The 14,398-nt window shown below is 45.7% G+C and overlaps 2 protein-coding genes across 2 annotated transcripts in view; both read right to left on the bottom strand.

Annotated features, from left to right (window-relative positions):
- Positions 1 to 14,398, bottom strand: part of ptprn2 (protein tyrosine phosphatase receptor type N2) — a 156,731-nt gene that overhangs the window by 40,224 nt on the left and 102,109 nt on the right. The gene's annotated exons all lie outside the window — the stretch shown is intronic.
- On the bottom strand, positions 7,412 to 10,142 carry LOC146625553 (uncharacterized). The gene is made up of 5 exons (XM_085362558.1): positions 9,285 to 10,142; positions 8,979 to 9,176; positions 8,255 to 8,882; positions 7,671 to 7,705; positions 7,412 to 7,579 (listed from the first exon to the last, which is right to left on the bottom strand). Exons 1-5 carry the CDS (start codon positions 10,140 to 10,142, stop codon positions 7,412 to 7,414), a joined length of 1,887 nt encoding a protein of 628 aa, XP_085218684.1.

Genomic DNA, 14,398 nt, shown 5'->3' with positions numbered 1-14,398 from the left:
TAAATCTAACTTTACTTGAGGCTGACATGCACAAAGTGGTACCATAAACTATCAGAAACTACATTTATATATACATTTATACTGAAGAGTATTTGACTGTGTAAATGACCGCACTATACCCATAGTTAAACAAATGTTCACACTGTGGCCATCAGTGCACTTCAAACGAATCAAATCTGGCATGGTCTCAAACGCTACTGGGCCGCTCTTGAATATGGCGTCCCGAGCAAATGCCAGCACACTCAATGAAACCCTGGGCCTGTTTGTTTAATGGCATCCACGCCTGATAGAGCACAGACAGAGCAAACAAAGCAAGAAATAAACCAGGACAAGCATCCCAAAGTGAATAACCAGCCTTGACACTATTGGTCAGTTGAAGTGCAGGGCGTACTGGCAGGTGGTGAGAACGAGATCGGCCACCCACCCGGCCTGTGCACGTTGTGGCAATCGGCGCTTTTTTATGGTCACATTTCTGCCGTTTTGCCTGTCTGAAAGCAACAAAATAAATATTGTTTATAGTAAGCAGCCTCCCTAATACAATTAGATTTTAAATTGGCCCTTTGAGAATGCCTCTCAAGACTTTAGTAGACAATTATTCCTCTAGTTTAAATCGAATGAAAACAACGCACATTTCTGATCACGTTTGATTACGTTTATTGGACAACCAAAGCCTCGTGTCGCCGCCTGAGCTGGTGCTGGTGGACCCGCAGCATATTGAGGCCGCCTGCCTGAGCATACGCCCCGATGATCAGCTACAACTTGTATAAGTGAAGATATAGATGTAGAACCACAGGAGGCAGCGCGTGATGGGCTAAGGGTCATATCCCTGTAAATGCACAGAGCCACAGCCTCATAAATTCTCATCAGTGTCTTCATTAAACATTTTCCCCTGTTATCACCATGACAACAGCGGGCCAGCGTGTGCCCGCAGGGAGAGGCGTGTGTGTCTGTGTAACCCCGGGGGTGACTTTGGGGGGTAACTTGGCACAGACACCAACAGCCCATGCCTCTCCTCTGGACTCGCTAGTATAGGGACCGGGGGGGGGGGGATTGTGGAGTGGCAGACAGCCAGGAAGGCTAGAGCTGTTCCACAGCGATCACACTTGACAGGCACTGGCTGTGTCTGGACTGGAGGCAAGCGCTCTGATTTCTCTCTTTAATTACTGCTAATCGGAGGAGCCACAGCCCATGCTAATGAAGCCACACCAATCAGCTGGGGGAAGAGTCATGGGCCTGGCGCTGCAAAACAATCCTCTGCACGGAGAGAGCTGACACTGCCTGCCCAGCACCGCAGCGTCCCTGTGTGTCTCGCTGTCTGTCTGTCTCGCAGCTCCGGCAGCTTTATACGAGGTGTCTGCCCTCGAGCCAAACCAAGCAGCACCGCTCGGCAAAAGAAACCTCTGTGAATCCCTAATGAGAGCACTGCCACAGCTGTAGTACGGTATCAGCCGCCTGTTTTCAGCTCACGTCTCCCACAGCTTCACACCAAAACCTCTGACAACAATGCGAAGTATGGCTGATAAGAAATTCTGAAGGCAAAATTAATTATGATTTATGCCAAGATTTTGATGGTTCTGTAACGTAATAATACAATTGACGGCTCATTATTATAAATGCATATAATCAATCTAGCCAATTTTCACCCACAAACATAATTACACTCTATGGCTTTTTTAGCGAGCCAGTGAGGACGTCTTTTTTCTCTTTCTTCAAAAGGAATAAAGTAATGAATAGTGACAGACATGTGATTGCATGTCTTTGCGGACCTGACTTGCAGAGATACTTCTGTCTTTTGTTATTTCCAGCATTAAAATGTAATTCCTTCTATTTGTCCTTCATATTGTTTAAGCTGTGAAAAATTACTTTGTCCTATATTGTTTTTTTTTTTAAATTTGTTGTCCAAATGTCAGATAAAATACACAGAAATATACAGATATTAGATTAAACTCTAAGTATCTGTTATGAAAATCAAACTAGTATATCGTAATTATTATTAACTGCACATTACTGTTTGACATACTATATATTTTTCAGTTGTGAGCATGTAACTATTTTCATGTGTTACATGAATTATTTTGATATTTGGTATCAAACATACAGCCCGTAGACTAGAACAAGTCCCAAAGGATAGCTCGGAAAAAACAACAATAAAAGAAAATGTACTGCTCTTTCTGGTGTGATGCTGCCAGCACAAAACAGGAATGAAAATGTATAGAAAGTTTAAAGTAGCTCTACTACTACTTAAAGTAGTTTCGCTCGAGAGCAGTAAGATAACATTGTTACCTCTATTATTACCTCAGTTTACAGGCTCAGTCTTTGTGCCTTAGCACAGTTAGGTCTTTAGGTTTTTGGACACTGATTTCATGTTTGTACACCATCACAGTGGCTTTTTTTAATCAAACAATCAATTATCTTGTTTTGTAAATAGATGGCTGATTGCACAGGGGCATACTTATAATATATTTTTAGTTATTAACACAAAAACTAGAAAGAAGAATATATATTGTATAGTTGTGGTCAGAAGTTTACATACGCTCATCGAGGGCAGGGATGTCATGGTAATTTAAGGATTTCTTTGAGCTGTTTTTTTTTTTTTTTGCAAGGTGGAATGATTGCACAGCACACATTTTAATGGCTTTAGCAAAACAAGAATTGGGTGCAGAAGTTTATTTTGGATTTTCTCTTACAGCTGCACTAAAACCTGGTTAAGTTAAATGTCAACCAGTTGCCTTTGGACATCTGCAAGCTTCTGTAATAACTCTGGCTAGATATTTGATCACTCTACTTGGCATAATTGGTTCATTTAAACTGGTTTGTTTCCTGTCACAGAAATGGGATTTTGAGCACACTGCACAAATTTCCGATAGGATCTGAGGTCAGGGTTTGGGAATGACCATTTCAGAAGCTTAAGGGAGCGCTTCTAAACAACTGCAGATTTCACGATCAGTTCAAAGACTTGAACACAGATATTCTGATGTTATTCTGATATGCCACTACTTTGCCAAGGTCTGGAAGAAGACCACAAGTGTTATGCTAAGAGGAAATTGATTAGGATTTTCAGGAACTACCAAGGGTCAAGCTCGCCGTGAACTGGAAACTGTCGGAACACTGGCAAAGTCCACAGTGAAGCAAGTTTTCAGCATGGCCGTGAACTGAGAGGGTGCCGACCAAAAAAGAAGCCCCTGCTCCAAAATCAGCACCTTCAAGCTTGACTGAAATTTTCACCTGCCCACATGGACAAGCCAAATGCCTTCCAAAGAAAATATTTTTGGACAGATGAGACAAAGATTGAGATATTTGGCCACAACAAGATAAGAGGTATGTTTTGGAGTAAAGGTAAGGTTCTCAAACCTAAGAACACTGTACCTGGTGTCGAGCACGGTGGTAGTAGCATCATGCTCTGGAAATGTTTTGGTGCCAGTAGTACTGGTACACTGCAAAGAAGATGAAATAATGAAGGAGGACTAACTGCAAATTCTTTAACTTCAACTCAAATCAACAGTTAGATGGTTGAACCTTGGCCACGATTGGGTATTCAAACAGGAGAATAATCCCAAACACATATCAACATTGTTTTTGTAAAGCAGGCTAACATTAAGCTTCAGCAATGACCTTCCCAAAGTCCCAACCTCAACCCTTTTTGTGGACAATGCTTAAAAGCCAGTGCGTGCCAGGAAACCAACCAGTTAAATCAATTCGACCAATTCTGTCAACAACAGTGGTCAAATATTCAACCAGAAATGTTCCAGAAACTTGTTGATGACTACCAAAAGCAGGTACAACTTGCTAAGGGACATTTAACCGAATATTAGTGGGGGCAAGTCATAGCATAGATTACACAGACACGGAAGGAGACGGAGGTTTTAACAGAAAGCGACCCCTTTATTGAGCCAGTAACTGAAGGCTGACCTAAACACACATGACGTAAATGAAACCATGAAACCAAGAAACACAGAATATTCAAACACTATAAAGTCCAGAAATCTCGAAACACTGGGTCAGTGATCCAGAACAACGACTGGGTGCATGTATGCATTTGAGCCTGTGTCGATTAGAGAAAATCCAAAATAAATTAAAACTTGTTCACGCAATTCTTGCTTTTGCCCAAATTACCTTGATATTCGTGCCCATGATGAATGTTTGTAAACTTCTTACAGCAACTGTTGGCCACTGTGGTCTGGTCGAGTTTAGTTCGACTATAAATGGCCCAGTTTAATTCTTCCGTTGTTGCCCATATGACAAAGGCTTTATAGATGAAATACTTGCTGCAGGTATCTACCACAACCTGCTGTGTATTTTCCTCCAGCACCTGACAGGACGAGCCTGCACGTAAATGTAAACAGGCATCTTGGCAGCCATATACAGACGAACATGGCTGCCAACAAGCCAACTGTGATATGTAAAGCAAAAATCCCATCACAGCAGGACTCTTCTTGAGTTCACAGACGACTCTCAGCATCTGATCTTTGCCGCTGCCTTTTACCTACACGTGTCTGCTGTGCAATGATTGCATCACATATTTGGATGAAAGATAACATATATTACTCCAAACACATTAAAGAAAGGCCTTCAGTTTGTGGCTAAAGGGCCTAATTAGACTCAGATATTGAATGCTATCAGATTAATATTTATTCATGAAAATTAAATAGCTGGCAGAGATCAAGCAAGAAAAAAAATGCATGCAGGTACAGTCTTAATTTAAATTATGTAAATTGTTATTGGCCCAAGAAAACCACGCCTCAGAATTATTTAGAATTTTCATTAAAAACAACAAAAACAATAAAAACAATGTAAGGATTAAGGAGAATATTTATTATCTCAACTTAAAACCTATACACCTCTCTAAACATTGCTTTAAACAAGGCTTTGTATTATTATGATTATTGTACATTACTTTAAATTCAGAATTTCAGACATGTCCAAACATAGAATATTCATAATTTAAACATTTATCATTATGTCTGAACACTGCAAGGTCAATGCAGCATACTCTTTTTGAGCAGTGAGCAGAACTGGTAGATGTTGTGAAGCCACTCTGCACCAGACTGGTCTAGTTTCATTTCATGGTTTATCACCACAGATGGAAGATATTCATACATCCTCCCAAGTCAAGGTCATCATATAAAAGACCATAACAGCTCATCAAGCAATTTAGTTGACCTTGCCATGCAGAAAGCAACTAGCAGTTACAGCAGGATTCACAATTACACTCAATTAAAGTCAATAAAAGATGATATGACAGTTGATTGCATTTAATTTACTGAGAGCAATGCGGTTTTCGTGTTTTGCGCCCACTGAGCAATAATTATTCGACCGCACAGCTATCATAAATTGTGGTGTTTGCTAAAAACATGCCACATTAATGTTTTAAGATGAAACTATATTCATGAAACTATATGCACATATTTATATCTTTAAGATATTATATTTTAATGTTACTTACAGTCCTGTAACTGGAACTTTTATCTTCCTTTTTGGACAACTAGAGACTGTAAGACCAAAAAAACTCCAATACTGTGAAACAAATACTGCAGCCCTAATTTTGCTGTAATGTTAAAGAGATTACCACGGGCCACTGGTTAGCCTGCAGCAAGGGCCTTTCCTGCTGCTGTCAGTGCTAAGGTGCCAGATGCGTTAGGCAAGTAACCACATGATAAATGGCAGAAGGTGAGAGCTCTGTGGCCGGGACCTGGAGCACCCTCTCCCTGCATCCTGCTGCCAGTCCCTTGGCATGCGGCTTGTCAGGCCAAATGGCAGCCACATCCTCCTTTCAATGTTGACATTTAAAACCTCTGCCATGCTATCCAGCTGTGGACACCGCAGGCCTAACCCCCCATGTCTCCTCAGCCTCTCCCAGGCACCCAGCCCTCAACCCAACAGTTGCCGCTCCCAGACAGCAGTCAACTAATTTCCATAAACGGTCAAAGCGTTGGTTCAAATAACTGGAATTTTTAAAAAATTAAAGGGAAGAATGTTCTCATAGTGAAAGATGCAGATTATTTTCCTTGTGCTTTAAAACGTGCAGAATATTATTTTGGTTCTCAGGTATGCTGCAGGAGTCCTTTTTAATGTCACCTGTGTGTTGTTTGTGAAACATTGTTAAGCTTCTAATTATGCTGTGTAGTACAACTAACTTGGTTTGAGCTTCATAACATAGAGAACGAAACATATAAAACATCTTCAAGATGGAAATATAGTGAAGATGGTATGGCTTTTGTCATGAATCGCTGTGCGGCAGGCAGGAGTTGGACCCAAAGTGCAGGACTCAGACTCAGGGAGGTGAACTCAAAACTCAGCTTTATTTGCTGGCAGGGAAAAAACATACAAACTAATCTAAACTGGGAACTTGGAAAACTCACAGAGAGACACACAGGGAGATCCACACAGCAAGAGGGACGACGCGACACTGACTCAGAGAAACACAGGGTTTAAATACACTGGGAAGTAACGAGGGGAATGAGACACAGAAGGAGGGCACAGCTGGGAGAAATCAGGACTGATGAGACAAGCAAAGCAGGACGCATTCACATGAGACACGGACCATCAAAGTAAAACAGGAAGTATCACACAGAGACGCGAACTTGACACAGTGGAGACAGCAACTAAGAAATACAGAGACATAAACCATAAGGCAGAGGTCTAAGAACCAAAATACACAGGGAAATACTCAGCTGGGAACACAAGAGACTAGACTAGAGAGAGTAACAAAAAACCAACCATGAGAACATAATGCACAATGCAGAGTGACAGAAAACAAGAAACTCAAACATGCAAAGACACAATTACACAGAACAGAGGGGACACAGAGAGACATGAAGGGCAAGGGATCAAAACTAGAAGCCATAGAATAAATCACACACAAGTACAATAATACAAAAATCACAAAGAACTAAAAACGCTGGGTCAGGAGACCCAGGACCGTGACAGTACCCCCCCCCTCAAGGGCTGGCTCCAGACAGCCCAAACACAGAAAGACAAAACCAAACAGAAAACAACCCAGGGCGGGCGGCGGGGGCCCAGGACGGAGGGCTCGGAACAGAAAACAAAAGAAGAGCACGGCAAACACCGGAGCCCAAGAAAACAACCCAAACACAGAGCAGTTCAGGGGGCCGACCATGCGGAAGGCAACGGCGGAGACGTGGAAACAGTTCAGGAGGCCGGCCGTGCGCAAGGCAATGGCGGCGACGTGGAAACAGTTCAGGAGGCCGGCCGTGCGCAAGGCAACGGCGGCGGCGAAGGAGACAACGGAGCAGTTCAGGAGGCCGACTGCGCGGAAGGCAGCGGCGGCGGCGAAGGAGACAACGGAGCAGTTCAGGGGGCCGACCGCGCGGAAGGCAGCGGCGGCGGCGAAGGAGACGACGGAGCAGTTCAGGGGGCCGACCGCGCGGAAGGCAGCGGCGGCCCCCCAGTCTCAGGCGTGCTGGCCATGGCCTGGTGGGCACAGGACCAGACGAGGCAGGACCAGACGAGGCAGGACCAGACGGTGGCGATGCGGGGGCCGGACCAGGCGAAGCACAGGCTGAGGCTGGACCAGACGAGGACGAAGACTCGGAGGCCGGACCAGGCGGAGCTGCAGAGGCTGAGGCCGGACCAGGCGGAGCTGCAGAGGCTGAGGCTGGACCAGGGGGAGCACAGGCTGAAGCCGAGGCTGGACCAGGGGGAGCACAGGCTGAAGCCGAAGCTGGGCCAGGCGGAGCAGAAGCAGAAGCCAAAGCTGGACCAGAAGCAGAGGCTGAGACCGGACCAGGCGTAGCAGAAGCAGAGGCTGAGACCGGACCAGGCGTAGCAGAAGCAGAGGCTGGGATCGGACCAGGCGTAGCAGAAGCAGAGGCCGGACCAGGCGACGCTGAAGCAGAGGCAGGACCAGGCGACGCTGAAGCAGAAGCACAGGCTGGCCCAGGCGTAGCAGAAGCACAGGCTGGCCCAGGCGTAGCAGAAGCACAGGCTGGCCCAGGCGTAGCAGAAGCACAGGCTGGCCCAGGCGTAGCAGAAGCACAGGCTGGCCCAGGCGTAGCAGAAGCACAGGCAGAGGCTGGCCCAGGCGTAACAGAAGCACAGGCAGAGGCTGGACCAGGCGATGACGAGGCGGTCGCAGGTGGCGGCTGGACAGGCTCCTCGGGCCCTCCAGCTGATGCGGCGTGAGGCTGAACGGGCCCCTCGGACCCTCCAGCGGAGACAGGAGGCTGAACGGGCCCCTCGGACCCTCCAGCGGAGACAGGAGGCTGAACGGGCCCCTCGGACCCTCCAGCGGAGACAGGAGGCTGAACGGGCCCCTCGGACCCTCCAGCGGAGACAGGAGGCTGAACGGGCCCCTCGGACCCTCCAGCGGAGACAGGAGGCTGAACGGGCCCCTCGGACCCTCCAGCGGAGACAGGAGGCTGAACGGGCCCCTCGGACCCTCCAGCGGAGACAGGAGGCTGAACGGGCCCCTCGGACCCTCCAGCGGAGACAGGAGGCTGAACGGGCCCCTCGGACCCTCCAGCGGAGACAGGTGGCTGAACGGGCCCCTCGGACCCTCCAGCGGAGACAGGTGGCTGAACGGGCCCCTCGGACCCTCCAGCGGGGACGGGCGGCTGAACGGGCCCCTCGGACCCTCCAGCGGAGACGAGGAGGTGCTGGCTGGGCTCACTGGAACCCCCAGCGGACGAGGTAGATGGCGGCACGGGAGCCGCGGAGTGCTGGATGAGCTCATCCGAGCTTCCAGCAGGAGCCGATGTAGAGCCAGAGAGAATTGGGACCCCGGGCTCAACGTTAAGCTGGCTAGAAAACTGCACTGCTACGGGGAACTGGGCCAAAGGTTCAGGTGCGAGCTGAGCTGCTGGACACACGGGGACCTGAGCTGCTGGACACACGGGGACCTGAGCTGCTGGACACACGGGGACCTGAGCTGCTGGACACACGGGGACCTGAGCTGCTGGACACATGGGGACCTGAGCTGCTGGACACACGGGGACCTGAGCTGCTGGACACACGGGGACCTGAGCTGCTAACGGTGGAGAAGTAAATGACTGCACAGGGGACTGAACTGATGTCTGTAGTAACGGTGGTGGTGAGAGTGGAGTAGGTGGTGGAGTTAATGACTTCACAGGGGAATGAACTAGAGGTAGTGACGGTTGTGGTGCTGGTGGTTGAGTGGGTGACTGTGCTAAAGGAGGCTGCACTGGGGACACTGGAGACTGCACTGGGGAAAGCAGGGCTGCAGGAGGCTGCACTGGGGACACTGGAGACTGCACTGGGGACACTGGAGACTGCACTGGGGACACTGGAGACTGCACTGGGGACACTGGAGACTGCACTGGGGAAAGCAGAGCTGCAGGAGACTGCGCTAGAGACTGCAGTGATGGTTGTAGTGGAGGTGTGACGGGTGGAGGAGTGGCTGAAGTGGCTGCGGGTCGGGCGGCTAGTGGCTCAGCTACAGAGCATATTAACGGCAGGGCTATGGGTTGAATGTCTGACTGAGTAGCAGCCTGAATGGCTGGGTGTAGTGATGGTGGTGGTGGAAGGGAAACAGGTGGTAGTGTGGATGACGGAACTAAGGGCGACTGAGTGGCAGACCGAACTGATGACTGAAGCGATGGTAGAGGTGAAAATGGAGCGTGTGGTGGAGTTAATGGCTGTGCTAGCGGGGACACAGGAGACGCAGCTTGTAGCTGGGCAGCTAAGAGAGCTTCAGGAGGCTGGGCAGCTGATAAACTGTTCACATTACCATCCGTAGCACAAAACACAGCCCCTGAACGAATAGTCCCACGGTTCGACACAGAAAAAGAGTCCTTACTCACCACAGCCGGCGATGTACAAGTCTGAATGTCCGGCTGTGGGGTGGCGCGCTGGCGGCGTGATCGTCGTTTCTTTTTTGATGATGGCTCTGACGGGCCGAGCGGCTCCACATCCGGCCCTTCAGGCAGGTGGGTAGTAGCAGCTGGAGGATGAAGGTGGAGCTCGTTGTGGATTAAATCCTGTTCGAGTGGGTGGAGCGCACTGAGTAGCCAGGGAAGACCAGAGATTAAACGCTGTAGTTTGGTTTCCACAGCACGGCGAAATTCCTTCCCCTCATGTTCGAGCCACAGATGCAGGAGTCTTTCCACGGAGTAGATAATGTCCAGACGCAGTTCTTCTGGTGGGTTGAGTGCTGCTGGGTCCATATCTGGTCGCGTCGTACTGTCATGAATCGCTGTGCGGCAGGCAGGAGTTGGACCCAAAGTGCAGGACTCACAGACTCAGGGAGGTGAACTCAAAACTCAGCTTTATTTGCTGGCAGGGAAAAAACATACAAACTAATCTAAACTGGGAACTTGGAAAACTCACAGAGAGACACACAGGGAGATCCACACAGCAAGAGGGACGACGCGACACTGACTCAGAGAAACACAGGGTTTAAATACACTGGGAAGTAACGAGGGGAATGAGACACAGAAGGAGGGCACAGCTGGGAGAAATCAGGACTGACGAGACAAGCAAAGCAGGACGCATTCACATGAGACACGGACCATCAAAGTAAAACAGGAAGTATCACACAGAGACGCGAACTTGACACAGTGGAGACAGCAACTAAGAAATACAGAGACATAAACCATAAGGCAGAGGTCTAAGAACCAAAATACACAGGGAAATACTCAGCTGGGAACACAAGAGACTAGACTAGAGAGAGTAACAAAAAACCAACCATGAGAACATAATGCACAATGCAGAGTGACAGAAAACAAGAAACTCAAACATGCAAAGACACAATTACACAGAACAGAGGGGACACAGAGAGACATGAAGGGCAAGGGATCAAAACTAGAAGCCATAGAATAAATCACACACAAGTACAATAATACAAAAATCACAAAGAACTAAAAACGCTGGGTCAGGAGACCCAGGACCGTGACAGCTTTGCCTTGGGCATGCAGGTAGCACGCTAACATTAGCATCTTTAAAACAACCCCATCTGACATATTAAAAAGTCTTCCAGTCACATTTTTAAAACCAAAGTTGGCTGCAAGAGGAATAAAAGTACTCACAGAAGCAGCCTTTAGAAATTAATTCACAAGCACCAGGCCTCTCCTTTAGTAAGATCTAGGAGGGTAGTTGAGCGTAATCACCACCATATTGGGAATAAACTGTAGTGAAGCGGCAGGGCGTACAGTGATTATTGCTTCTTAAAATCTGCATCTGCGTGGATACCAATGTAAGAGTTGTAGGGGCATCTATCAGCTGAGGTCTCGATATAATTTTCAACTTTTTAGGTGGAAACAGTCAAAAGATACCAACAACAGTTTTAGTCTTTTGGTGGAGATTATTAATTCTGGTTCTTATTTAAAGGAGAAGAAACACAACTCTGTGGTGGTTATATTTTATTATTAATAACGTGCCCTATTCCTCCTGTGCTTCTAGTCTGTAGGAAACTGTCCAGGAGTAGGTACTGTCCATGCTCCTAAAGGTACGCTTTAGGAGCATGTATACCTTTGAGGTAACCGAATGCACTCCAGTGATCAGATTCAGATAGATTTGCATTAGGGCATAATAAAAGAAATCAGGTTGTAAAATAAGTAAAAATGAACTCAGATGAAGAATAAAACATACCATAATAAATTTTGATTAAATATATTTAGGAAAAAATAAGTCAAAAATACAGTACCAGTGTGTGAAAAACTAAGTATAGTGGAACCCCCGACTTATAAAATTAATTCGTTCGCGAGGGTCTTTCGTAAGTCGAAAATTTTCATAAGTCGAAGCACCTATTGCACGTTTTGAGTGAGGCGAGGCTGAATGATAGGCTATAGGCCAATTGCTAACTAGAACAACAATACATCGTTCAAGTGAAACAGCGAAGCGCAAGTACGGAAGCCAAGGGGTTGTCACATGATTCAGAAGGCATTGTGGGCATTGTAGGCTCAGCCAAACAGAGCCGGCAGATTTCATTACTTGGGCATTTTGCTGTAACACGGACAGAAATATTGCCGTTCAGCGCCTTCGTAACTTGAATTTTTCATGAAACGGGGTATTCGTAAGTCGGTGTTCCACTGTACACCCCATTATTTGATAGCTTTTACCTTCTGGATGACTATATTAGTCTCTTACATCATTTGGCCTCTTGCTTCTGTTCATTTGTTTATTCAAAGCATCCTTGTGGTCTCATCACATCATTTTTATTAGGTTGAGGTCTGGACTTCAACACACTGAAGTCATTGCAACAGCTTGATTCTTTATTTTTCAGTCGTTCTATTCTAGATTTGCTGCTGTTTGGACCAAGCATTAGCTGTTGGATAGATTTCCACACATTTGACTCAGAGGAGTTTATGTTGGACTCAATGACTCCAAGGTGTCAAGGTCCTGTAGCAGCAAACAAGTCAAAATCATAACCCCTCTACCACCGTGCTTTACAGTTTGTAAAGGTGTTTGTGGTGATATAAACACTAAACATGGGACTGTGCATTATGGCTGAACATCTTCATTTTGTTCTGATCTAGCAGCAAACTAACACAAATTTCAGATTTTATAGGGATGCTCACACTTGCTGATGATAAATTAATCAAGCGAATTTAATTAGCAGCACCAGTAATTCCTGTGAATGCAGTACTTTAAATTATTTTTCACACACTGCTTCTGCATTTGACTTGATTATTGTTAAATAAATAATGGCATGCCATAATATATAATGTGTCATTGTTCATCATCTAGGTAGTTTTTTACTTGTTTTATTACATGGTAAGGACACGACACATAAAACCTTAGAAATGAAAGAGGGCGTACTTTCTTTTTCTCTCAACTGCATGGGTTTTACGAGTATGATTATACGTTTTTTTATGTTCAGTGTATCATCATATATGTAAACAGGTTTTTGTGTTTATTCAGGGCTGGCAAAAGTAGCAGACGTCACTGCACGGTGGTGAAAACGATGGCAGTATGATCTGTGAAAACGTAAGAAAATCAGTAAAATTTGTGAAATAAGGTGAATCACTCACACTCAAAGTACAAGTGCTGTAAAATTAATTAGTAGCACTCCATGAAAGAAACTGGAACTGAAACAGTGCCAGGGCTAATGGTTGTGAAGCAGCAGTGTTACTGAGTGAACAATTCCTAACAGTGTAAGGTTTTTCATGAGTGCATTTTTTCCCTTTAATTTTATCTAAACCCTCATAATACCTCCAAGGCCACCCCGACCTTGTTATTTCTCTTCCAAGAAGAGATGAGTACACCAGAAAAAAAATCTCTTATTTAATACCTTACCTAAGGTGAAAGAATTGCCCTTCAACAAGCAGAGTAAAAATACCACTGTCAACTACACACAGTAACCGTGCCTCTCTTTAACAAAGGCAGCAGAACATAAAAGAAGTGAAAGGTAGGAGAGTAAATACTTTACATTCTGATACTCATTAAAAACAGACAAGTCTACCCTTACCCGAGGGAGAGCACACGTCATGATATAGAGAGAGGCAAATACCAAACTGCATGGCTTGGTATCAAAGGCATTTCTGCAGTCCAAAGGTCAGGTGATGGTAAAAGGTTGCCGGGAAACGGGGCTGCTGGACGGGCTTTCATCAGTGGGAGGCAGCTGGAGTCTCCAAAGAGGCAGTGCTACACGGGGCTGCAGGCTCAGTGGGGCTGCTCCGATATGACATTTCACATCCAGATCTGCCACAGTAATGGCATTTTAGCCACTTTTAAAACAGCCAGATTGGCCTTCCTGCACTGTTGAAATTTTTATAGGCAGCAATTTTTGATTGTTTGGGTTTATTACAGTCTCTAAAGAAGATAGGATAGGTTGTCAATGTAGAAAAAGGCAATTGAAGGCCAATGTGGAATTGATTGGCTGATGGAAAGACATACTTACAGGCCACACAATATGCACACTATACAAGACGTGCATAGGCACAGCATGTACTCCAAAGTGCAACTTAGCCACTCTCATTTCCCTGGAGGAGCTACAGTCATGCTTAAATAAGAATAAAAGATCCCAAAATTAACATAAAAATGTATTTTCCCCATCTTGTGATTTTTACAGCTCGAAAAACCAACGTGGGAAAATATGTTTTGAAGTAAAGCATATTCCCATGAAATTGCAGTCACTGCTGGTTGCACATGGTATTTGTTGTTAAGTGGAATGTGCTACAATATTCAAGCTTTGTTAGATTAAAGGAAAGCAAAATGCACAGATTTTCCTTCATATCAAAAAACATGGGAATAAATATTCATGTGGAAAGAGAGTTCCTTTTTTTTTTTTTTTTTTTTTTTTAAATGACATCAGAAACAGCAGTATGCGAAAGAGAGTTCCGCCAAAACAAAATGCAAATTTACAGTGATTATCTCTGAGCTAAGAAGTTATTGGAGCCAGTTGAGTGCATTAAGATGTAGTGTTTGCTGCTCAAGTTTCAGCTGTCTTGTATCTGGATGTAACAGTGATGCATTAAATCAA

Source organism: Diplotaxodon limnothrissa, linkage group LG9 (assembly GCF_057381915.1).
Source record: "Diplotaxodon limnothrissa isolate DT_005_m linkage group LG9, D_limnothrissa_male_GT1.1, whole genome shotgun sequence".
NCBI lineage: Eukaryota > Metazoa > Chordata > Actinopteri > Cichliformes > Cichlidae > Diplotaxodon > Diplotaxodon limnothrissa.
The sequence above is the reverse complement of the archived record's forward strand: the minus strand, read 5'-3'. Positions and strand labels throughout refer to the sequence as shown.